At 45.5% G+C, this 26,658-nt stretch overlaps 1 protein-coding gene across 16 annotated transcripts in view; it reads right to left on the bottom strand.

Moving 5' to 3' along the window:
- LDB2 (LIM domain binding 2) overlaps window positions 1–26,658 on the bottom strand; it is a 381,861-nt gene that overhangs the window by 259,022 nt on the left and 96,181 nt on the right. For 8 of the 16 annotated variants that reach the window (XM_045056560.1, XM_045056562.1, XM_045056559.1 and 5 more), the window contains exon 2: window positions 24,789–24,803. The exons of 7 other annotated variants lie outside the window; for them this stretch is intronic. In XM_045056560.1, coding sequence (XP_044912495.1) covers window positions 24,789–24,803 — 15 coding nt within the window. Of the gene's footprint in view, window positions 1–15,115; window positions 15,259–24,788; window positions 24,804–26,658 lie in introns of those variants that run through there. One more of the 16 variants, XM_019829720.3, reaches the window with a different exon arrangement.

The raw sequence follows: 26,658 nt of genomic DNA, 5'->3' as shown, positions 1-26,658 counted from the left end.
TGACAATAAGGAAGATAAGTGAAATATATCATTTATTATAGAGTGGCAGGTTCACAGGAGAAGAACAAGAGAGCAGAAAATGAGGACAAGGATAAAAAAGGGGAGGGTGAAGGGGCAGTGAAATTTTACAGCGGGTGAACAAGCATGGCCTTGATGGGAATGTCTCTTCTGAGCAAGATTTCTCAACCTCAGCATTACTGATATTGGAGGCTGGATGGTTCTCCGTCGTGGGGGCGGTCTTACGCACTGCCAGATGTTTGATAGCATCCCTGGCCTCTACCCATGAGATGCCAACAGCACCTCCCTCAATGGTAACAACCAAAAATATCTCCAGACATTTCCAGATGTCCACCAGGTTGAACATCACTGGCTTAGAGTTAAAAACCTGAAGAAAGGGAGAGAGGAAACCACACAGAGATCTAAAAGGATCCTGGGTAGGCAATGGAGGCCGAGTGGCGAACGAAGCTGGCCTCGGCCCCGACCTAGAGGCAATTTATATCAAATACAAATATCTTGTCTAGTATATTTGCCCTCAAGACGGGTCTCGGTCACTTTAGGCAAAGAAACAGCAAGACCCCCAGCCCAGAGATGGGAGAACTGTGATGCATTTAAGGAACTGAAAAGAGGGCATCCGAGCCAACTACTGGGAGCCAGGAGACAGAGGCCAAAGATGAGCCTGGCGAAGGCCTGAGGTAACTTGTGACAAGCAAAGAGACCTCACAGGGAGGTTTTAAGCAGGGAAGTATTGTGATCAGTTTAGTATTCTAGGTTCCAGAATATTCTAGGTTCCAGAATATTCTAGTGCAAAGCACTCAGACCTTGTGCCTGGTACACAGAACATACTTCAGGAAACTCTTAGTTTTGATGAATATCACTCTTCTTTCCTTCCCTTTCTTTTCTTTCCCTTTCTTCCCTTACCGATGCCCAAGTGACATTTATTGCTAGGTTAAGCTTTCATATCTACCCTCCTTGTCCCTGCCCTGTCTCCTGCACCCATCCTTCAGGCCAGCTCACGCCTCCGCTCCCAGGGCCCTGGCTTTCCATTTCTATTGCACCACCTGCCTGCCAGCTTCTTTGCAAACCTGGCCTTTGTATTACCTATCAATAGTCTTTACTGGGGGCAAATGCTTCCACTTGAAAACTAACGTCCAGGAGGCCTCTTTCTTGCTTCAATACATTAAGATCCCATACGTGTGTATCTTAAATCTCTGTCCTATCTTGGGAAGGTCCTCTTAATCAACTGTCGTCTTTGAGGGTCATGAAACCACACCCCACCCAGTTAACATGCACAAATGATACTGTACTATGTCCTTATAATCCATTAATGCCTACACAACTCCCCTACATGTACAGCCTCTCTTCCCATTTTGTGGTCCAGAGAATTTCTACTAGTCAACACCTACTGGCGTTTCCCTTCCCAGCCTCCACCCCCACGCCCACCCAATCCCTTTTCCCTGCCACCTTCAGTATCAGTAATTCCATTTTGCTTAGCTGGAAATGCCAGCTTCTGCCTCTGGGCCTGGCACTAAGCAGGGGCCCCTCCCTCCCCCATCAATATCCACTGGAGGGTTGATGCACACGCAGCAATGTCACGTACCACATCCCAGTTCATCCTTACACCACGCTAGTAAAATCAAAGACATAGGTGTTGTACATGTGAGACAACCAAGGCTCAGAGAGGTTGAACAACGTGTTCAGAGTTACCCAGGAAGCAAACAACAAAGTCATAAGCCATATAAGAATTTCCTAACTTCCACTGGTGAGATGTCTATTTTGTTTTATTTATTTTTTTAAGTTTATTTATTTATTTTGAGAGAGGAGAAAGTACAAGCAGGGAAGGGGCAGGGAGAAGAAGAGAGAGAATCCCAAGCAGGCTCTGCACTGTCAGCACAGAGCCCGATGTGGGGCTGGAACTCACGAACCCTGAGATCATGACCTGAGCTCAGACCACGAGTCAGATGCTTAACCGACTGGGCCACCCAGGCACCCGTAAGACTTCTATTTTGAATAAACATGCCATCTGCCAAAACCTTACATTTTAGATTCAAACTGTGCACCATACACGTGTAAACAGAAACATTACCTATAAGTTGCTGGACTTACTGTCATCACAATAATGTGGTGATTATAGCAAATCATATCACTAACAATTATTGAATATTTTCTCTGACACAGGCAGTGTGCTAAGCCCTATACAGAACTGTCTCGTTTAATTCTTGCAACATTCCTGTGGGGTAGATATGACCATGTCCAAGTTACAGATAAAGAAGATAAGGCTCAGAGAAGTTAAGTAATCTGAGCAAGGCCACCCATCTAGTGAATGACAAACAGAAAATTTTTTTTCCACTGTGACGGTTAATTTTGTGTGTCAACTTGGCTGGGCCACAAGGTAGCCAGATATTTCTAGGTATGTCCCTGAGGGTGTTTCTGGATGAGATTTGAATCAGCAGCCTGGGCAAAACGGATTGCCCTCCTTCATGTGGGTAGGCCACACCAAATCAACTGAAGACGTGAATAGAACAAAAGGCATGAGTAAAACTCCACCTGCCTGACTGGTTGGGTTGGCACATTGGTCTCCTTTTGCTCTCAGGCTGGAACTTACACCTTTTGGCTGAGTTGCTTCTCCAGCCTTTGGATCAGACCAGAGCTACATGATCAGATGCCCTGCGTCTCCAGCTCATCAACCTACCCTAGAGATCTTGGGACTTGTCAGCCCCCATAACTACATGAGCCAATTCCTTATAATAAATATGCTTCTATACACATATATCCGATTGGTTCTGTATTTCTGGAGAACCCTGACCAAAACAGTGGTATACACCTAAGCCTTAATATGTTACCATCTCCTGCATTAAGTAACAATAGAATTCCTGTCACTCCAGGTAGAGAAGAAACATTAATTATCAATAGCGTGCAGCAAGGAACTCACTCAAACACTTTATTAGATGCAATTTGTTTTGTGCCAACATCTCAGAAGCAACTTGTTCTCCCCCTGCTCACTTATATTTCAGGAAAGTACACCACACCTGGGAACAGAGAGATGGCTTTGAATTTCCAGGAGCTTGGCTGGCCTTGTACCTCTGACACACTTTTCATGGATGAGCTTGGATAAGTCATTTTACCTCTCCAAGGAGGTAAAATGTGGATCACTTACACCCGTGTGCCCCAGGGTGCCGTAAGGTTTACATGAGATCAGATATTGATTATTTTTAATTTTACTCTTCCCCAAACCACACACAAAAAAAGTTAGCAAGCAACGGGAACCATTGACTTCAGGAGCGGTGCACGATGCAAAGTAGATGCTAATTCTGTTTAATCTGATTCTTGTCCAGTCATCCTAACTGAAGGCTAAAAATGATTCTGCAGTAATAAAGGGAATTATAATACACAATTGCAGAGGCTTGGAGAGCAATTCCAGCACAGAACCAAGCGATTATACATTGCAACAAATTAAAAACTCAAAAAAAGCAGGGGAGGTGGGGAGGAAACCAAAGACCACTCAAATCCCTTAAGAAACGCTATTTAATAAAGCAAACTCTATTTTCCATAGAATTCCAATCAAGGAGCATGTGGGCTCCTTGGAAGCAATTAGAGACATGTATGATTTAATGAAAATGCAAAAGCCAAGGACAAACAAAATAACTGTGTAACAAGAGGCCCCTTCCCTATCCCTGCCTCCAAACCCACAGAACGTAGAAGAGGTGAAAAGTTTGTACCAGAGATACACAGCTAATATCAGCTAACATCAGAGCCACGATCCCCCAAAAGTCAGGCCTGCTTTGCCTTTTGCCAGAACACAAAGGAAATGAGACTTTCAAGTCAAGTCCAGGCTTAAAGGCCACAGCGAGTGAGGACAGCCTCCATGGGTGGCCATTTAGACCTGTGATCTCAGGAGGAGAAAATGTGAGGTCTGGCATCTCCTCTCTTTGGCCTTGGTCAAACCCCAGCCCCGTTCCTCCTACAGGGCTTGGTCATTCTTGGGGTTCCCCTTTGTCAACCATACACCTCAAATGCAATATCGATTTTAAGCAACCTCCCTCACTGCAGAAACACATAGGTCGCTGTCCTATGACTGGAACTCTCTGGGGTTCAGAGGAAGAAGGAGGAGACAAATTTGACTCCTGATGTGATCCCCTACCCCTCGGTCCGCATGTCTTGCTCACCAGCTTTCTATTCTCCAAACACCACATGGTAACTTCTGTTTCCGATCAACCTGACCCCTTACCAACCGCCCCCCTCTAGCTACTGAGCCCCAAGAAAGCAGAAATGATGACCTTTTATTTGCTCATCATTGTGTCCCCAACTGCTTGTATAGTTCCTGGCACTGAAGAGGCATTTAATGACATCAGTAGAATGAATACATAAAATGGTGGGTTGCTTGGAGCTTTGCAAAGTCTTTGGAAAGACTGCTTTATTTTCTTTGTTCGTTCAACACTGTCGAGTGTCGAGTATGTTCCAGGAGCTGGGGATAGAGTGATGAATTAAACCTGGGTCTCTGCCCACAAGGAATTCGGGGTAGAGGAGGAGAGAGAGAGAAGGAAAGAGTCCACCAGAGTACGATGTGAGGTGAAGAATTAGGGCACAAAGGAGTGGCCAGCACTTGGCAGTTGGTAATGCTTCCTGGCCTGAGGAATGTAATTCCGAGGTCCTCACTGATAAGTAGCTGGGTGTATTAGTTTCCTGTGGCTGCTGGGACAAATTGCCACACATTCGGTGGCTTAAAAACACAGAAACTTGGGGCACCTGGGTGGCTCCGTCAGTTAAGCGTCCAGCTCTTGATTTTGGCTCGGGTCATGATCTTACAGTTCGTGGGTTCAAGCCCCACACCGAGTTCTGAGCTGACAGTGCAGAGCCTGCTTGAGATTCTCTCTCTGCCTCTCTCTCTGCCCCTCCCCTGCTCATGCATCTGTCTCTCCCTCTCACTCTCTCAAAATAAATAAATAAACTTAAAAAAAAAAAAAGAAATATAGCAACTTATTCTTTCCTAGCTCTGGCGTCTGGAAGCCTGGAATCAAGGTGTCAGCAGAGTGAGGGCTGGGAAGAAGAATCCGTTCCGTGCATCTCTTCTAGCTTCTGCTGGTTGCAGGCAACCCTTGGCACACCTTGGCTTGTAGTTGTGTCACTCCAATCTCTGCCTCCGTCTTCACATGGGCTTCCTCCTGTGTGTCTGTCTCTGCGTCTCAGTTTTCTTCTAAGCACACTGGATTCGAGTACATCCTAATCTAGTAGGACCTTAACTGAGTACATCCGCAAAGACTCTGTTTCCAAATAAGCTCACTCATTCAGAGATTCCGGGATCCATGGTGGTACAGGGTGGGGAGGGGAGTGAAGAAAACACTATTCAATCCAGTACAGTTGGCTATGTCGTAGTCTTTGATTCTGGAAAGTATATTTACTTTCACAAGCACCAGTTGTCTGATGGATTTAGTGTGACAGCATTTTACTCTCTGCTGAACACATGGATATGCCACAGTGTGAGGAGTGACCCACATACTTCTCCCCCTGATCTATTCAATGTTCCAGAGGGGACGAGGAGCAAAATAGGTCACTGGCTGGCTGCCGACGCTCCTTACTGCCATGCCTTCCCTCCTCCGGCCTCCCAGAGCTGAGGGCTCAATCTCACCCACCTTAGCTTTATGCACTAACTCGGCAGTCTGCTCTGGGTTCAACCAAGGCAGCTGTACAAGCCCGGTGAAGTGCTCCCTCTTGGAGATGCTCTGGGGGAAGACTCACTCTGAGGCACTCAGGACAGCTAAAGAAACTGCCATAAAGTACAGCCACTTCCGTGTGGCCCCTGAAATCCTGGCCATGCCCCCTGCTGCCTCTTCCTGTTTGTTTAGCTTGGTTCCTGGTCGTTTGCTCTCCCATCCTTAATCCATTTTTCAGGGCTTCCTTCCAAGGCACAGTCTCATCCCGTCAGTGATGGGAACTGAGGTTTCTGAAGCCCGAATTAAGGATTAGTCATTGGTCCCCTCAGTGGAAGGGATCTCAGCCACGTCTAGGTAATCCGAACCCCAGAGATGTCCAGGAAGATCCACAAAGTGGGCCTCAGTAAAGAGTAGATGGAAATAGAAATCAAAAAGCCCAGAGTCCAAGTCTGAGCTCTAATCTTTATTAGACATCTCACCGTAGGTCAGTGGCTTAACTTTCTTAGTGGCTATTGATTGTCTCATTTACGTTAATTCCTACCAAATAAGATTAAAATACACATAAATTAAAGAAAAATAAGAATGCATTTGGCACAGTTCAAGACACACGGAATACATTCAAAAAATGTTTTTGAATTGCACTAAGAAAATTGGAACACCTAATATAGAGCTAATAAAGTTTAAGGGAGTGAATATACTGGATTGAGGTCGGAAAGAAATACGTATATTTTCGTTATATACAAAAACATTTGTTGTTCCTCCAGGGCTTGTACCTTCTTGTTCTTCAGGTAACTTAAATATCAACTTCTCAGGGAGGTCTTATCAACACTTTACCTAAAAGACAACATCTGTCCTCTATTCTCCGTCCGTTTTCCTCATACCACTCATGTAAGCGATGCTTTTGTTAGTGTGTCTATTGTCTGTCTCCTCCTCTACGTTTTTTGCTGCATGAGGATACTAAGTTCATCTTGCTCTAATCCCAGTGCCTGGTATAGAGCCACATGATCAATACAATTTGTCAAAAGAAAGAATTAGGAAGTCAATAAATTCTGTCACAGCAAATAGAGAAGGTGCCATATTTTTATCATTTTAGCTCTTTTTTTAAAAATGGAAAATGTTTGGGCCGCCTGGGTGGCTCGGTCAGTTAAGCCTCCGACTCTTGGTTTCAACTCGGGTCACGATCTCACAGTTTGTGAACTGTAGCCCTATATCAGGCTCCGTGCTGATGGTGCAGAGCCTGCTGGGGATTCTCTCTCATTCCCTCTCTCTCTACCCCTCCCCTCCCCTTCCCTCTCTCTCTCTCTCTCTCTCTCTCTCTCTCTCTCTTTCTGTCTCAAAATAACAAATAAACTTTAAAACATGGAAGAGGGTTGTGCATTTTGAAGAAGAAAATGAAAGAAGTCAAAGTAATTGCTGCTAGTGGGATTATTAAAGCCAATTAAGAATGTCAGGAACCTAGTATATAATCTAGAATAAGTATCCAAGGGATGCCTAAAATTCTCCGACATTCCTGGCCATTGTGTTTACAGTCAAATGAACTGAAGGTAAGACATCAAGGGGACGAGGGGGAAATTAGCTTCCCCTATTCCCTCATCTCCCTTGGCTACTTGGCATTAGGGCTGGTTTACCACCTGAGGTCCCTAAATATTAGTCTCTTAAAAAAGAAAAAAAGTAGCAGTCAAACACTGGAGGACACAGCCATGGTTCCCATGACCCTTCCTCTTCTTCAAGCTAATCATCTCTGGGTCTTTGAACTCTTTCTCCGGGGCCTGGGTTTTCATGTTTTCTCATCATCCAAGATGGCACCACTAAAGTGAAACAGACATTTAACTTGCCACCCAGTCTCCTTCCTATGCGGATAACAGTGTGAGGGGAAAAAGACACATAAACCTGGGCCATCCGCGCTTAGCAAGCGCATTCAGATTTCCATAAAGCCATAAAAGGTTTCAGATGACACATGTACTTCAAAAAAGACAGATTCTTAAATGAGAGCGTTTCAAGAAGATCAGGCATCCTGTGGTGCCCTTGGGCAGGGAGAGCAAATTGCACAACCATTGCTCATCTGAGCAGCAGCGAGAAGTCCTGCCAGCAGGGACACAAGTTCAAATCCCTGGGCCACCTAAGCCAAGTTTTGCAAAGAGATTCTCCTCCAGCTCACTGCCCCCCACAGCTAGATCGCCACACTAACTCATTCTTCCCGTTGCGTTTCCCTGAAAAGGGGAACACAAGAAAGATAGAAAATGAGCTTTGTGAAAACCACACATCTGCCCTGAAATTTCCCTCCTCTGAGTTATAGGTAGACAATGAGATTGAGACGAAAGAGCACTGCCCGGCGAGTCAGGCTCTTTATATCTAATTTTAGAACTGGAAGGACCCTTCGACCCGAGCTAATTCAGATCTCTCATTTTACATTCAAGGACATTGAAACTCAGGCCACCTTCATTAAGTAGTTATCCATGTGACCTTAGCAAGTTGCCACGACTTGCTGGCCTCAATTTCCTAATCTCTGAAATGGAGATGATGATAATGCTATCTACCCTTAAACAGTTGTGATGATTAAATGACATGGGACAGTGCACGGGACGGGTCTGGTAGGGAAGAAAACACTCCACGATGGCTGGCTCTTTTTATTTTTCATTCAGCAAATAGTCATCGGGCTTCTGCTATGTGTCAGACGCCACTCCAGGGAATGGGGACACAGCAAGAAATGAAGGGATATGGGAAGACAGACATTAAAACACAATTCATAGACAGTCTTGATTACAGCTGGCTGAGTGTCGGTGCTTAAGATCACACAACCAGCTGCTGGCATTCCTAGAACTAGAATCCAGGTCAACCAGCTTAGAGAGTCTTAATTTTCATAAGTGCTGTTGTCATCCCTCCCCCCTTCTTCATCTGTACCCGCGAGGGAGCTCGGTGAACTATAATGCCAGGTGGCGTTACGAGAAGTCCCCTCTCCTCATATTTGATGGGCCTGCTGTGGAGTACTAACTCAGTTCTTAGAGCCCTCTCTGTCAAAGAGATGTGGACCATTTGGAACACAGTCTGTGGACCAGGATGGAAAAACAATAGTATACAAGGAACTCTTTGGAGATGGAAGGGAGGGGAAGGGAGGGGAAGGGCTCTGGTTTCAGAACCACACACTACTTGTTTTTTTTTTTGTTTTTTTTTTTTTTTAAACGTTTATTTATTTTTTTGGGACAGAGAGAGACAGAGCATGAGCGCAGGAGGGGCAGAGAGAGAGGGAGACACAGAATTGGAAACAGGCTCCAGGCTCCGAGCCATCAGCCCAGAGCCCGACGCGGGGCTCGAACTCCCGGACCGCAAGATCGTGACCTGGCTGAAGTCGGACGCCCAACCGACTGCGCCACCCAGGCGCCCCTACTTGTTTTTTTTTTAACCCAAACTTAACTATACTCTCCACGAGCTATGTGACCTTTAGCCAATTATTGAAACTTGCTAAGCCTCAGTTTCCTCATCTGTAGATTGGGGCTGGTGTTTCCCACCTCAGAAATTTGCCTTAAGCATTAAATAAGAAAGTGCACACAAAGTGCTTAGCCCAATAAAGCATGTATTAAACATTCAATAATTGCCTGCCAGGGTTAAGCAGGAGAGAGGGGAGTAAAAACACGGGAGTTCAACACAGATCATGTCCCTTCTCTACAACCCCCCCCCCCCAGTAGCTTTCCAGTTGATGTAGACGACAAAGAAATCTCTAGAATCGTCCACAGGCCCTCAGCAATCCAGATGGTCACCATCACTTCTCAGTCCTCATTTCCTTCTACGTCCTCTTGCACACACGTTAGTCCAGCCATACCTCATTATGCCTGCACACACCCCGTACGGGCCACCTCAGTGCACTTTGAACTTGCCAGCCCTCCTGTAGAAGGCAGGGTAGCACAGTGGTTAAGAACATGGGCTCAGGGTCAGATCCCTAGGTACGTATCCCAGCTCTGCTCCTTACAAGTGACTTAACTTCTGTGTTTTGATCTCCTCATCTGTGACATGAGCATAATATCACTACTACCTATCACGTAAAACTTAAGCTCTCTATAGCGGAAAAAAAAAGAAAGAAAGAAGACCGAATGCAGTTTGTTGAAGAGTGACTAGCTGCTGGAAGGTCTAGCCGATATATGGTACCAGCACTTTGCAAACCTCATACCTAATCCCCAGGACAATTCTGAGATAGATTATCCCTTGTCTCATTTTCCAGATAGGGAAACTGAGGCCAAGAACAACTAAAGCACATCCAGGACTCAGACGCACCACGGCTGACTCCACAGGTCTCTGTACTCTCCGCCCATCCTAAATCTGTACACGCAGCTTCAGGCTCCAGTCACTAAAATATGAGGTCTCCAAGGGCACACATTTGCATATTGTCCCGCTGGGCCTGTGTTTCATAAAAGGGACCTACATCTTCTTACCTGCCCTGTGGGCACGAGTGAGCTAGAAAAGTCTCGGGCTTTCCCGCCCTGCAGAGGCAAAGTAGACAGACCCCTGTCAGAGGAAGACAGCTCCACGCGTCTGGGACCCACACTGCCTTGTGGTCATCTCATAAACAAGTGGGCGGAAGGCTGAAAACACTTCTTTGGTGACTTGAATCCCCCCAGACTTTATCGAGCCCCCAACCTCACAAAGAGTGAGTATCTGTGAAGAGCTTGGCACATTCCTGACGGTGCTTTCCTTTCCTCCCCTGGCCGAGTGTCTATCACCTCCACCCCCTCTGATCCAGGCGGACAGGAGAGAGCCCTGCACGTGTGCACGTGTGCGCAAATCACAGCCGCCAGAAGTGCTCATCTGGGAGGGCCGGGCTGCTGGAAATACAGGGCACTACTGGGAAGCGTTTAATGACCAGGTGGAAGAATGGGAGAAGGTACAGACACGCTCTGGGACAGAGCGGAAGTCTCTAAAACCCATGTCCTAATCCTACTTGAAACATGGCCACATACAGGAAGTCCTGTTTCTCTGCCTGAGGATGAAAGAAATCAGTAGGCTAACTCCACCACCATATCAAAGAGGCCAGGGCAGGAACAAATACTTCGTCATCATAACCCAATCATGGAGCGCCCCACGGCCCTCCCAGGAATGGGTATGAAATTGAATTATTTCTTAAAAATCATCTTCCAGGGCCTTGGGATGGAAAATGTTAGATCAGGAGGATTACCAGCAGGCGGGAGCTATGCTTAAGGACTTGTTTCTGTGCTCACGGCAATGATTCAAGATTTTCCTTCCACTGGCCACTTGACATTAGATTTCATCAATACCACTAATGTTAGATGACCTCCACTACAGGAATAATAACGATAACGATGATGATGTGTGATGACGATACTGATTATAGTTACCGCTGTCTGAACACTTTTTTACATGCGCCAAGCACCAATACTAAATATTCATGCTCATGCCCTGTGCTATTTAAACCCATCAACAACATTGCGCGGCAAGTACTCTGTTGTCCCATTTTACAGATGAAGACAGCAAGGCCTAGACAGTCAGGCATCTCACTCACAAAGATGAGCGCTTATAGCCATTGCTGTGTCTCTCTAATTTGCTCCACTCCGTGGATCTTTTTTTTCGATCTGCAAAATTATGGGGTTATACACCAGATCAAGTGATTTCTAAAGGAGCACGGGACACCAGCATCCCAAACTTCCAGATCGTTATGCAGTCTTCGGAGGGAGATAGAAAGCACCATCGCTTTCCAGGGTCTCAGAGACAGGTCCCAAGCCTGGGAGTCTATGTCAACAGCCTCAGTTCATTTCTTTCTTCCGTTCATGAAGAACGGCTCAAAAACCGGAAATGGTTTCAGAGGTCAAGGTGGCCAAAGTCTGTGAATCAAGAACACTGAGCTTTGATTTAAGCCCACACCTAATCCTTCTCTCCACTGGTCAGAGTCTTGAACAAAATTCCCTACCTAAAAAAAAAAGTTCAAATTCCCCAGTAGACAAGGCAGGGCTCCCTGGGTTCTAATCTCAACCTGCGATGGTAGCTTATCAATCTCTTTCCTTCCAGCTTCTGCCCACAACTCTATCCCTGGCCCATTCCAGACCGCAAGAGCTCCTGCCCATCTTTACATTCTCCCTAAAGTAGTGACAGAAAATATCGTTTTAGCAGTGCTAAAAGATCCCGTTTAGTTGAAGGTCTGGCTCCCGGGGCATAAATTGCCACATGCCTTTGCACCTGCCACCCTTAAATATTCTCCGTTCCCCTACAGTATCTAATTTTCTGTAATAAATGGCTGCTCTGATCTGGATGCTTGTGTCCTCCCAAAATGCATAAGCTGAAACCTACTGTCCGATGTACTGGTACCAGGAGGTAAGGGCTTTGCTTAGGTCGTGGGGGTGGAGCCTCATGAATGGGATCTGTGCCCTTATAAAGAAACCCCAGAGCTCTCCCTAGCCCCTTGCTTCCTTCCGCCACGTAGGGTCCCAGCAGGAAGAAGAAGGTGGTCTGCAGGTAGGGGTGGGTCCTCACCAGAGCCCTGCCGTACTGGCACCCTGATGTTGGACTCCAGCCTCCAGAACTGTGAGAAATAAATTTCTGTGGTGTTTCTGTCTGTGGCACTGTGTTATAGAAGCCCAAATAAACTAAGGCGATGGGTGTTGCCTTATGATTGAGGAAAAGAGGTATTTTTCAATTGTTAATAACAGCATGGGAAGATGCTTCCGATAGAATAGTGAAGAAAGAAGCACCATGTAAAGTTAAACGTATACATGCATGTGTATCTTTAATGTCCCCAATTTCGTAAATATGCATTTGTCTTTTAAAAGCCTAGAAGAAATTCTCTGGGTGGTTAAATGACCCAAAGACCCCAGGCCACAGTTACCCCAGTGCTCAGAAAGAGCAGAGAGGGAAGAAAGCCCGAGTCCATTCCAACCTTTTCCCAATCACTTCCAGGGCCCCAGTTCCAGGGCCAAGGCCACCACAGAAGAGGGCAAGGTCAACTCCCAGGGGAACCCCTCGCGCTCCGCTGAGATACACAGGGGCTTTGCGGTAAGGACGGACACATCACCATAATACGCAGTTGCAAGTGCCCGTTCTGGTTCCACGAACAGGCCAAACTGTAACGTGCAAGCATCGTCTAACTGTGACTTCAGTGGCAGGGAAGGCTCTGCATGGGGTGAAAGCAGAGAAAACAATGTTCTATAATGTTCCGTCGATAATAAGCTCTAGCCAAGCGTGGGAAGTGGTTCTGGAGACACGCAGGATGAATAAGCAGGACGGCGTGGAGGACATATTCTCGGGCTGGCAGGCAGGCTCGCACGTGGCTGCTGGCTTGCTGTCTCCCCTCCCCCTCCACACCCACACCAGCTGAGAGAATGACCCAGCTCCTCTGTCGTTACTCAAGAAATCCACATTTCAGGGTCTGTTCCCGGAATCACATTAGGTATTTTTGCTTATCCAGAAAGGTTAAAAACTCTCACGACCCCCAACCAGCTTCATTTGTCTCCTCAAGTTCTGAGAGCAAAACTCAAGGGACTTTCCCCAAAATGAATTATGCAGAAGATATGATAAGATGAGATTCCACCTGCTGCTAAGGGACTCGCCTTAGAAAAATGTAATCAGATATTCATTTCCTGATATTAACAACCACTAAAAGGGAGCTCTGATTTCTGGAACAAATACCTTAAGAAGAAAGTTTAAACATATACATTTTAATTGAATTTCTTCCTAGCCAGGTTGTAATTGATAGAACCCTCCATCCATCATGATCCACAGGCGTCTGTAACTCATAAGTTGGTCGATCTACCAGTATGACTTTTCTAGGTTCTTAATCCTCTTATCAACCACTCAAGTTTCCAGGGAGACTCATTAACAGAGCTGGCAAATGCTGAAGTCGGCATCATTACCGACCACAAAAGTTGGGAGCATCTGCTCCCCTCTATGTTTGTTTGTTTATCGTCTGTCTTACCCCAAGTAGAATGTGACCACAATGCAGCAGACATTTTTATCTGTTGTGCTCACTACAGCAGCCATGTAGCACCTGGCCCTCAGGGGCACCTAACACATATTTGCTGACTACGGGAGACGACTAGAATCCGCCACCCCAAGACTATGCCACTTTGGCCTGAGGATAATTTTGAGCTGAAGGCAATTGAGAGGAAGCAGATACAAGAAACCTCTCTGCCTTACCCCATATGACTAAAAGCAAGACATAAATTTATAAAGGTGATCCTCCCCCCTTCACCAGGAAGGACAGAAGTCAATCACTGAGACAACTCTAGACCCGTCTTAGGCCAGAGACAGCCCCAAAAGAATCTACATAATAAACTTCGCTAGCTAGCAAAGAACTGATCTTCCCATTTGTTCCCCCATATTTTTACCTTCCCACAACTGTCACCCCAGAAGTATGAAGTCCTTTTCCTTTGTCTTGGCACTTCTCAACAAATGTACTGTTCTTTTAAGATGCTATATAAGCCCAAGTTCTAACCACCTCTTTGAGTTATTCATCACTGAGTGCTCCCATGTATATGCACAATGAAAATGTTAATCAACTTGTTTGTTTTTCTCTTGCAAATGTGTCTTTCATTGGCCTATTTTGCAGAGCCCCAATCAGGGAATCCAGGATTCTAAGAAGAAAAAGATTATCTTCCTCCCTTACACTAAAAATTTCTTCTGTACTGAGAAACTGGAGCCTAGTGACTGCACACTGGTCCTACCATAAATGAACTTTCAGTCTCCCCAACTGGGTGGCAATGGGCACATGTGAAAAAACACACATTCAAACAGAAATTACGGCAGCATATTCTAAGGGTCAAAAGCTCAGCACAGACATTAAGATTTAAGCAGGGGTGAGGGGCACCTGAGCGGCTCAGTAAGTCAAGCGTCTGATTCTTGATTTCAGCTCAGGTCATGATGTTGAGGTTTGTGAGATTGAGCCCCACGGTGGACTCTGCTCCAACAGTATGAAGCCTGCTTGGGATTCTTTCTCTCCCTCTCTCTCCACCCTTCCCTGTTTGCATTCTCTCTCTCTCTCTCTCTCAAAATAAATAAATATCTTTTTAAAAAAAGATTTAAGAAGGGGCGCCTGGGCAGCTCAGTCAGTTAAGCCGGCTGACTTTGGCTCAGGTCATGATCTCACAGCTCCTGGGTTCAAGCCCCGCACCAGGCTCTATGCTGACAACTCAGAGCTTGGAACCTGCTTTATATTCTGTGTCTCCCTCTCTCTCTCTGCCTCTCTGCCTCTCTCTCTCTCTCTCTCTCTCACTCTCTCTCTCATAAATAAATAAATAATAAATAAATAAGTAAACAAACATTGAAAAAAATTAAAAAATAAAAAAAGATTTAAGAAAAGGGAGAAATCACACTCTCAGGACAAGAAGTTCTCTTGCTGCATTTTCTCCTCCTTAACAGGGTTGACATAAGACTTAGAACAACTGGGAACTCCTCAAATCGTCGAGCCTTCCTGTCCTTGGAAAATACGACACATGCCACACCCAAATCCAGGGACGTCTGCCTCTCCTTACCATACAGAATGGAGTTCCAAGTCCTGCAGACTCGCTCCTGAATCATTCACGAAGGCATCCCTGCCTCTGGCAGAGTGAGGGCCCAGCATGCCTCTCTTCCCTCTGCCATCTTACCTCAGAAGCAGAGTTGCCTTATGAGCACTGAAAGGGAGGGGACTCATTTGCCGATATTTAAATAAATTACACCACAAAAGGGAAGCGAAAAGATTCCCTCTGATGTTTTCAAGGCTGCTCTAGAGAGGGGAGGAGGTACCAGGTGCTGAAGAGGCAGTCATTCATTCGCTTCCTTTTTCACGCAGTAAACGCGTGGTGGCCAGCTGTGCCAAGGGTGGGGACACAGGCGGGACCTTAAGGACACAGCCCTGCCTCAAAAAGTATACGGCTGACTGAGAGAATACACACCTAGGAGGTAATACAAATACGGTGTGACAAGGCTCATTGTAAGTGAAACCCAGCATGCCAGAAGAGCAAAATAGGGGCATGCCTCCCCTCCAGCCCTAGCTCTGCATGAACCCCAGTTTATTTAGAAGGCGGCACTTCCTACTGACCGGCCCTGATTTTGTATTCAAAACGTGGGAACATTTTCCTGTCTTGTAGCACTACGGTAAGGATTCAGTGCACTTCCATAACTAAAGGGCTTAACCAAGTGCACGGCCCACGGCAGACAAGCACTCGCTACATTGTTAATATTGTTACCAGCAAGAGGAACGCAAGGACCTGAATTGAGATTTGCTTCCCGCCGCTTAGGTAGGGGCGAAAGCTTGGGATGTGGGGTAAGTGTATCTCATGGCTCCCCTGCTGCCTGGTTGCAGAAACGCTTCCCTTCTTCCGTGTCTGATGGGCACTCCCCGTAGAGCATGGAAGTTTGATCATTAAGGGGGGATTTGAGCATCAGGACTCAGACAGATGTGTGTTCTCTAGCTCTAAAAAAGTCCTGGGTCACCTGGGTGGCTAGGTCAGTTAAGTATTAAGTGTCAGTTAAGTGATCTCAGCTCAGATCATGACCTCACCGTTTGTAAGACCAAGTCCCACGTCAGGCTCTGTGCTAGAGCATGGAGCCTGCTTGGGATTCTCTCTCTCTCTCTCTCTCTCTCTCTCTCTCTCTGCCCCTCCCCTGCTCTCTTTCAAAATAAATTAATAAATTAAAAAAAATTTTTACAAAGGGCAAGAAGGTCCTGAGGTCTTCCTTACTGCCCTTCAGCCATGGTAGGAGTGGCCATGTTGCTCCTTCCCATTCTATTAAGATGAGGCTGTGACCTCCAGGGGGGTAGGATGCCCAGGGCTGGCTTAGGAAGGACTTTGGGGAGGAGGGGGAGGGGTGATGGGAAGGGAGAAGAGGGGGCTGTGCGTTGTCTGTGTCACATTTCTCCACCTCAGGCAGCCCAGATGAACATAAAGTCAAAGTGAAGGTAAGTGCTTGCTGTGGTTATTTTTCAAACGCAGCATCTTCCCGTCTCTGGAAGATCCACAGGGTGGGGCCTATCGAAAGGTCTAACCGGAAACCAAGAGAAACCAAGAGGCAGCTTAGATCCTAGACCAGTCTTCCAAAACAGGCTCCTAAGACACCCCGACCCCAACAGAGTTCCCCCCGGAACCAGCTTCTGCTCTCTGCTGTAATTCTAACACCCAGCACATCCTGGCAAATAGCAGAAGTTAGATGAACATTAATAACCACAAAAAAATGAATGAATGAATGAATGAATGAGCTCAGGAACAAATGGATAAAGGAAAGAAACAGCTTGGGACTGGGAACTGCCTTCTTTCAAAGGACACCAATGGCGAATCCTCGAGAAGCAGGGAATGTGTAGGGCGGATGTTGTCCTGACACTGCAGGCAGCAAAGGGGCACCACCCTGCAATTAACTCTTTCCGGTAGGGCTAGTGGGGAAGGGGGCGGCCCTCAGCAGCGCAGCCATTATTCGCCCAGTAGGGGGTCCAAAAAGCTGCCAGACCGGATTTCATTTCGGAATGAACTCTTATGATTTTTTTTTTTCTGCTGTTCCAGCAGCGGCAACAGCAGATTTACTCTCCTAATTATGTTTGGCTTTGGTTAAATTAGTTTGCATTCCCTGAGCACACACAGGGTGGGGGAGGGGGAGCAGGCAGGAGTAGGAGGTGGCCGGAGAAGATGCCGAGAGGTGGAGAGCATCTTCTCAGAGGATGATGCACACAGCAGAACAATCCATCAGGCCCTGGGCAGCGGCTGGACAGACAGCTACTGCGCGGTGCTCCAGGGATCCCCAAGGGATGGAGAAAGTGGTGTTCCGCCTAAATCTCTATTCATTCATTCATTCATTCATTCATGCTACAAATATTTCTTGAGGGCCCAAGATGAGTCAGACACTGAAGTGAGAGGTGCAGGGAATTGCAGTGAACCAGACAACTAAAGGCTCCCTGACCTCATGAACTTCTAGGAGGGAAGCGAGACAAGAAATAAGAAGATAAGCAAAACTTTCAGATGCCATGAAATCAATGGAACAGAATAAGGTGATGGGGAAGTTCATTAAGTTGTTTTTGCTGGTGGTCTCACCCAATAACAAAAATAACACAACCACCATGAATCCACGTACTCAGGGATATTCTAGAACCCACATATTCTAGAAGCTCACTAACCTTTCATTGAACCTTCACAGAAAACCCTGAGATGAGTATAGTTATCCTTGTTTCACAGATGAGGAAACTGAGGCCCAGAGTGTTTTAGTTACCTGCTGGAGGACATACAGCAGGTGACCTCCAATGCAATGTTGCCCCTGTGCCTTTCAAAGTTCTACAGTCAGTAACAGTAACCAGTGATTAAGTCACCCATTAACTACCAGGCACACAATCCTTGCAGCACATTCTCAGTATCAGCTGTCAGCAGTTTGATGCATTGCCTTTTACCAGCCAAGACCTGGAGAGCCTAGTCAGTTGACCCAGCATGGTAAGTCCGTGAAGGAATAAAGGCAGGATTGAGACTCACATCTGAATGACCCCTCAGTCTTGTCACCGCCCCCGCCCCAGAACATAATACAAAGTAGCCGCTGAAACTAATGTATTTTTTTCCTTGATAACCAGGAGGAAAGATTCTGATGTTAGAATGTCCTGCGGTCGCCATCCAGAGAACCCCTGGCCAGGACCAACATTTCCTCTGACTTTTCTGGCTGTTGTTGCAGGTAACCAGCCCGCAGCTAAGCTTAACACTCTTGCAAACTTACTTCGGGGAATAAACCAGAAGCAGAAAAATGCCTAGAACTCAAAGCAATGGTGCAACTCTAAAAGGGCCTCTTGTTAAATCGTGCTGTCCTCAACAAAGACACAAATAGGCAACCCAGGATTTAGTGCTGTGTGTAGATGAAAACTGCCTGTATCTTTACACCAGGCCTTCCTTAGCATCCTACCTGATCAGTGACCTGCGTTCTTCTATGCTCTATGGAACTGCCCCTATTTTCATAACTACCTGTCCTTACCAACTGCTGAGTTAGATTCTCCATAGATAGCCCAGCCAACATCTCAAACCACCTCAACAGTTAAGGGCGTTGTAGAATTTCTATGATAAAACCTGTTCTTTATTCTTTTTAACACCTTGTCTATTTTTCACATTTGTAATGGACTCAAACCTGAAAGGGGAATTGTCAAATCAGAATTTTTTTTTTTTTGAGCAAAATGCCATTACAACCAGAAGCAGCTGGTTTTCATTTATAAACACTGTAATCTTCCCCAGGCCTTAGATTTTTTTTTTTTTTAACAACATTCAGATCAGAACCAATTTAATTTTGAAAGATAGCTAATCAAGTAATTTGTTGCAGCACCTCTCTGGTTCTCGCTGTTGCAGAGGGGGTTGGGAGCTGCGTATGGATAAACTAACACTTTATTGAAGATTATAAATGGACCCTTCAGGTATCATGAAGTGCTTACCTATAATCTCCAGAAACACAATAACTTCTATACGTTCATTTAGCCACTAACTTGAGCATTTCAGTGATTCACACGGAATGATCCACTTATGTGGTTAAGACGTGAAGCTCCAAACATGTTTTATATGCAATAATTCTTTTTGTTATTAAAAATGTTTATTTACTTTAGAGAAAGAGAGAGAGCAAGAGGGGGAGGGGCAGAGAGAATGGGCGACAGAGAAACCCCGATGTGAGGCTTGAACTCCCAAACTGCAAGATCATGACCTGAGCCAAAATCAAGAGTCAGATGCCTAACCGACCGAGTCACTCGGGCGCCCCTGAGATAATTCTTTTGAAATGTACTAACTTTTTAGAGACGCATATAGATGAATTCCCAATTTTGGAGAAGAAGAGTACATCAATCTCCATCTTGATTTTGCAATTTTCTATATACTAGTCCCCCCCCTCGCCTTATCTGTGGGGATACATTCCAGGATCCCCAGTGGATGCCTGAAACCACGGATGGTAATGAACCCTATATATATATTTTTTTCCTGTGCATACATACCCATGGCAAAGGTTAACTTATAAATTAGGCACAGTAAGAGATTAATAATAACCAATAATAAAATAGAACAATTATAACAGTATACTGTAACAAAAGTTATGTAAATGTGGACTCTCTCTCTCTCTCTCTCTCTCTCTCTCTCAAAATATCTTATTGTACTGTACTCACTCACCTTCTCCTCGGGATGATGTGAGATGATAAAATGCCTCTGTGATAGAGTGAAGCGGGGTGCCCAATGTAGGCAATGTGACACAGAGTTAGGCCACTACCGACTTTCTGATGACACCTCAAAGAGAGGATCGTGTGTGGTTGACTGCAGGCCAAGGAAGCTTCAGAAAGAAACCGCCGATTGGGGGCGGGGGAGGGGAGGGCTACTATACTCCCAACACCCTAACATGTACACACTTAATGAGAAACAAATTGGACGTGGATTTGAGAATTCCACATATTTGGGGATCGTTATAGTCACCCCAAGCTTTCCATTCACCACACTTTCATTAAGCACGACTACAGGATGGAATATCACCTACCCTTGGAACTCGTGTTCCAATAAGACAGCATGGCAACCCATTGCCTTCTCCTTAGCAAATACCTACATTCCTACTCGGTGCCCGACTCTGTTCTAAGCGCTTTATAAATATTGAATCCTCGGGGCGTCTGGGTGGCACCTGGCTCTTCCTTTCGGCTCAGGTCATGATCTCATGGTTGTGACATCGAGCCGTGTCTGCTTAAGATTCTGTCTCTCCCTCTGCCCCTCGCTCACTCACTACAAACAAACAAATAAATAAATAAATAAATAAATAAATAAATACTGAATCTTTGTAACAATCCTGTGAGGTAGGAACTGATTTGCCCCCTTAATTTTTTAGTCTTTAAATTTGATCTGACTTAAGTCCTAGCCATGATATTCTGTTCCTCTTTACTGCGTGGGATAGCCACGGCATCACCCAGGATAATTGTTTTCAGACCTGTTTCACATTCTAAAGCAGATGAAAGCCTCATGGAGTTAAAGGCTGCTCCTGGTGTGGTTAGTCTTCCACCCCAGAAGCAACTAAGTAATTCCTCTTCTGAGCAACTTCTCCTTTCCTTTCAAAGGAGGCCCGGGGATTGTGGGGAAAGTACCAAGCCCAAAGACATTACCCTGCCAATCTGGGCAGATAAATGGGAAGACCTGGCATTCCTCTCAGGTGTCCACGTCCCTGTCACCTTCCCTCTACTCTGGTCATCTCTGAAATTAAGCAGTCTGCTGGTTGACTTGCAGGCAGAAATTAGGAAAACTCCTGCAAGAAGCTGTCAAGGGAGGAAGGCATGAAAGCATGCGCTGATACATTGTATTAATGTGCTGGGAAAGTGTTTTCCACCTTTTATGGTAGAAATAAACATGGGCATGGGGGTTCAAATTCCAGCTTTGCCCCATGCTTGCCCTGTGACTTTGAGCAAGTAATTTAACTTCTCTGAGCTGTCGCCTTGTCTATAGGAAACCTACTTAATAGATTTTTATGAAAATTGGGTAAACTTCAATTATATGATACAATATAAGCATAATGGCCCCTTGTGGTCGCTTCATAAATGTTGGGTCTCTCCTCATTTCCTCCTCCTTCCATGTATGTTTCCAAGGCAACCTGCTACCAGAAGTACCAGATAATAAATAACAAGTAACGTTTCAAAAGAAAAAAAAAAAAAAAAGACCCTCCTCACCCCCAAAGTCCTGGGAAGGAAATGCTCCTATTTTATAGATTTGCCAAGGTGGGCTGATTACCACCCAGTATACCAATTCTGTCCCATTTTGCTGCCTCTATGAAGAAGAAGAAGAAGAAGAAGAAGAAGAAGCAGCTAACATTTATTTTCTCATTTATTTGCAATGTAGGGAAATAGTCCCAAGTGCAGGAGGGAAGGAAAATGGCAGTTTGAGAGGTCCTGATGTCACCAATCTCGGGGACAAGGTAGACAATCCAGAGCCTTCCTCACACCCAAAAGGAAAGAAATTGGACCCCAAAGCAACTGCTCCCCTTGGCTGCAATGCTTGTAACAGGATTACAGGTTATGTAAGTCAAGGTCGAAGACGGCCATTTTCTTTGTACGGCTCAAGCATTTAATTTTCCAAATCAGGAAACTTCATTTCTCAATGTGCTCGGTAGAATCTATCGGCTTCCTTCAGCAGACAAAAGACAAGCGGCTGAAAACTGGCATGCGTGTTGCCCTTAATTTAAGCTTTTGTGCCCCTATTCTTGGTCCTTACGGTTTAGGAGGTGCAGCTCCTGCCCCCAGGGAAGAGACCAGTATCAAAGCACCTTCGAACCAGGGCGTGAGGAGTCTGGTGACCTTAGGGCCTCAACTCTGAATTTTCTGGCTTCCGCGGGTTTACATCCAATCCGCGGTGTTCCTTTAGGTGGTGTTTTATGCTTAATTATACTTAAAGGTTCGGCGGGTGGGATTTCATCCAAAGCCCAAGACTTTGAGCCATCAGCTCCTGGGGTTGTCATTTCAAGCTTCTCATTTCTAATCACCTGGGTCTTTACCCAAGATGTGTTTTAACTCAAGTTAAAGGCGTTTTTGTCTTGTAAGCAACCATTTTAAAAAGCAAAGTGTTTTGTTTGTGGGGGGAAAGAAAAAGAAACACCTGAATAGATCTAAATCCTTCCTGTAAATAATTCACAAATTATTATGAAGGGATTTGTAATGTTGGAAACCTGTGTTTGCAGCCTCAGTCACTCTGTTGGGGGCGGCATATGTGCCATGCTTCTGGGAGTGATCTGAACCGTGACATGGTGAGACCCACCAGGCGGACTGGAGGTTCAGAGAGGCCGGAGAAAACTAGAGCAGGCAGTCAAAGGATGTCGAAGCTAACTGAGGTCTTCGAAAGCTACATACAGTCATTAGAGCAATTAAAGCTCTTTTCTCAGCTTTTTCAGTAAAATCTTAGATTTAACAGCTAAAGACCATGAAACCACATTGCCTCCCTCAGTAAATATTACCATATCCAAAGTCCATTTGCCTTCTTGCAGGAGAAGGGCCTTGGCAAAAGGGGGGAACAGTCCTCTGCCTTGCCAGAGGACTTGAAACGGACTTGCCCTTTCTGAATCCGGTGAAGATCCTGCTTGAATCCCACAGCAAACAGCACAATAACATGGCCTCCAGAGGGTGAGGTGGTGGGAGGCTGAAATGCTGGGGCAGAGCTATGATGCGTTGGCTGTAAACCCCCTGGGATGCCAGGCTGTGGTCCATATGTCCTTAAGGCACCTTGGTTGACAGAAGGTGAGGGCGAGAGGTGTCCAGGCTGAGGGAGGAGGTGTGATAATCCCAGGAGGACCATCTGAAGGAAGACGGCTGTAGTTCGTCCAAAGCGGTCACTTCACCTTCAGCTGGCCCAAAAGATCTCCATGAAAGGTGCACATCTCCTCCTCCTATCCCCTCCTTAATGCCTCTCCAGGTGCCCCAGGCTCTTTGCTTCCAAAATAAAAGCTGAGCTTCAGAGTTCTGAAGCAGACATCCTGGGATGGAGCCCTGGTTTTGTGGCTGGGATGTTTGACCTTGGGTCTGTTATTTCCCTGTGCCTCAAATGCTTCACTGATCAAATGTAAATAATTGGAGTATTCCCCTAATTGAGTTGATAACATCAGAAATGAATTCATACATGAAAAGAACTGAAAACACATATTAAGTGTTTGGAAATGTTAGCCATTATTAGGTTGAACCTTATGAATAGTCAGCCATTTTTGGGTAACTGACAATTTCATATGGTTCAATCATTTATTAAAGTTCTCAGCCTTCGGGCTCCTGGTTGGCTCAGTCAGTTGAGCATCTGACTTAGGCTCAGGTCATGATCTCACAGTCCATGTGTTAGAGCCCTGTGTCGGGCTCTGTGTTGGCAGCTAGGAGCCTAGAGCCTGCTTCAGATTCTGTGTTTCCCTCTCTCTCTGACCCTCCCATTCTCGTGCTCGCTCTCTCTCAAAAATAAATACAACATTTAAAAAAAAATGTTTTCAGACTTCCTGAAACCTCATCTTTTCTTCTCTTGAGAAACAAGCATCACCTGCTCCTGGAAGCCTTCCATGATGCCCAGTCTGTTCATTCCCCCATACACTCATGTGTTCACTTACTCAACAGCAGAGTATTGAGCATCATGGCCAAGTACCAGGAACTGAGAATTAACGATGAGTAAGGCCAAATGGTCTTTCCCTCAAAGATCTTAAACCCAGAGAAGAGAGTCAACCATGTACTGACAACTGATGGAGTAAGTGCCTCTCCAGGCGAGTAGAGAGACTACGAAAAAACTTACTTAACAATAGAGTCCTGGGGCGCCTGGGTGGCTCAGTCGGTTAAGTGGCCGACTTCGGCTCAGGTCATGATCTCGCGGTCCATGAGTTCGAGCCCCGCGTCAGGCTCTGTGCTGACAGCTCGGAGCCTGGAGCCGGCTTCTGTTTCTGTGTCTCCCTCTCTCTCTGCCCCTCCCCCATTTGTGCTCTGTCTCTCTCTGCCTTTCCAAAATGAATAAATGTTAAAAAAAATTTTTTAAAAAAACAATAGAGTCCTGATGGAGTACATGGGTTAAGAGCAGGGAAATCTTGGAACAAGTAATCTTTACCTAAGACCTGACAGGCGAGTTGAGATTGGTCAGATGAAGAAGAGACGAAAGATTGTTCCAAACATCTAGACTTTTCTGTGAAGGTCCAGAAGTGAGAAAGAGAGAGAGAGAGAGAGAGAGCTCGTGGAAGAGAAGGGTGTTGGGTGTGGCTGTAATGAGACAGAGGCTGTCCTGAGAGGGCAGTGAAAGGGAACACAAGCAGCAGAGCCCCAGTCATAAAAGGCCTTGTAAGTCACCTACAGACTTTTGGGCAAACTTTAAGGAGGCATTTTCTCTCAGGGTTACCCAGGGTTGTACCTGACAGCAAGTATCTCCTTAATATCTGCCCCCTCAGTATCTCATTCTACTGCTATCCCTGTTGGGCCAACAGGAAGCCCTTGAAGGGATTTCAAAAGGAAAAAGACACCTTCCCCCACTCACTTTGGCTCAACTTGGCTGATGAACCAGAGGGAAGCAAGGGGAGTCGGGACAGAAAGCTGGGACACTTATTCAGGCAGTGGGGCCCTTTATACAGGTGCCCAGAACATACCGGCTTGCTTCATACATATCACCCAGGATGCTGACTTTCAACTGTCTCTCTATATGTTTATGTTCCGCTGGACTGAATCCCTTGACAATAGGAACCTAGGAGTCTGTCCCACCACCTTACCTCCAGGACCAGCACCTAGGACAGAACAGATAGTCAATAAATAGTAACTATTATTATCATGACTATTGTTATTTAATAGTTACTGCTGAAATCCAGACACACAGATGCTCTTGCTGTGGTTCCACATGGTAAAGTGATTCCATGGAATACTAATATTCTGAGAAATGTTAAGCAAAGTTTTGGCCAGTTGGGGGGGAGGCCTATATTCAAAGTTGGAAAAACATTTGCTTAAAAACATGAAATGGGGTTAACTAAACTGTGTCTACTGAGAGGCTCTAGAATCAATAGCATCCCAGTAGCAACATGCTCACCAAGCACCCAGATTCTCCAATAAAGAGGAATCGGGGTTCCTTGAAAAAAAGATAGCTAATTCTAGAGCTGGGATAGTGAATAGAAAAAAATGAACCTGGAGTACCTTGTAGTGTCAGAAAGTAAGGAAGTGTTAGGGCGCCTGGGTAGCTCAGTAGGTTAAGCAGCCAACTTCAGCTCCTCTCATGATCTCACAGTTCATGAGTTCAAGCCCCGCGTCAGGCTCTGCACTGACAGCTCGGAGCCTGGAGCCTGCTTCGGATTCTGTGTCTCCCTTTCTCTCTGCCCCTCCCCTGCTCATGTTCTGTCTGTCTCTCTCTCCCTCCAAAATAAATAAACATTAAAAAAATTTTAAAAAAATAAAGGAAGTGCGTGCACACACACACACACACACACACACACACACACAGATGGACATACGAGACATGGGAACCAACTGAAGAGCTTCTAATAGCCATTGGTGGACAAGTGAATAAAAAGATAAATAACATAGCATTGGATTATAACCCAGGGTATAAAATAAGTATCCATGAATCCATACTGATAGAAATATATGGTTGCATAAATAAAAAGGAGAAAAGGGACAGATCTCTCATGCAGAAGAATTACAAACAATTCTTCTAGATACTCCTTTGCACGGACATGGGGTATAACTTCCTCCCTCTTGAGCACGGTCTATGCCTAGTAATTCCTTTCCAAGCAGTGTGGCACAGGAAGAGGGAAAGAAAAGAGCAATTTTACGATGAAGAAACCTGACAAATCCTACTTCAGCCAGGTGATCAAGCTTAACATTCACATTAATAAACATTTGCTAAGATGTGCTTTGATATCACGTGATGAGAGTGGCACTATACGTCTGTGGTTTTCCTCCCCAGAACAAATACCCCCGTCTACCCGCGAGAAATACAACTGACATACACGAACTGGGCCGTATTCTGCCAATCACCTGACTGGTACTTCTCAAAACTGTCAAGGTCATCAAATACAAGAAGAGTCTGAGGACCTGACCCAGCCCAGAGGAGCCTAAGGAAATGTGATAACTAAATATAATGTAGTATCAGGGTGCCTGGGTGGCTCAGTCGGTTGATTGTCCGACTTCGGCTCAGGTCATGATCTCACAGTTTGTGAGTTCGAGCCCCACGTCGGGCTCTGTGCTGACAGACAGCTCAGAGCCTGGAGTCTGCCTTGGATTCTGTGTCTCCCTTTCTCTACCCCTTCCCCACTCGTGCTCTGTCTCTCTCTGTCTCTCAAAGATGAATAAACGTTAAAAAAAAATTAAAAAAATAAATAAATGTAACGTAGTATCTTGGATGGGAGCCTGGGAACATTATATAAAAACTGAATAAATCTGGGCAGAGTATGGACTTTAGCTAATAATAATGCATTAATATCGGTTCATTAGTTGTGACAAATGTTTCGTGCCAGCATAAGATCTTAACAACTAGGAAAATAGGCATAGCGTATGTGACAATTCTCTGGACTATCTTTGCAACTTTTATGTATATCTAAGAGTATTCTAAAATTTTTATAAGACTATTTTTAAAAATTAAATAGTACCTTT

Source organism: Felis catus, chromosome B1 (assembly GCF_018350175.1).
Source record: "Felis catus isolate Fca126 chromosome B1, F.catus_Fca126_mat1.0, whole genome shotgun sequence".
In the NCBI taxonomy this organism is placed as follows: domain Eukaryota; kingdom Metazoa; phylum Chordata; class Mammalia; order Carnivora; family Felidae; genus Felis; species Felis catus.
This window is presented reverse-complemented; position numbering and strand designations above follow the sequence as displayed.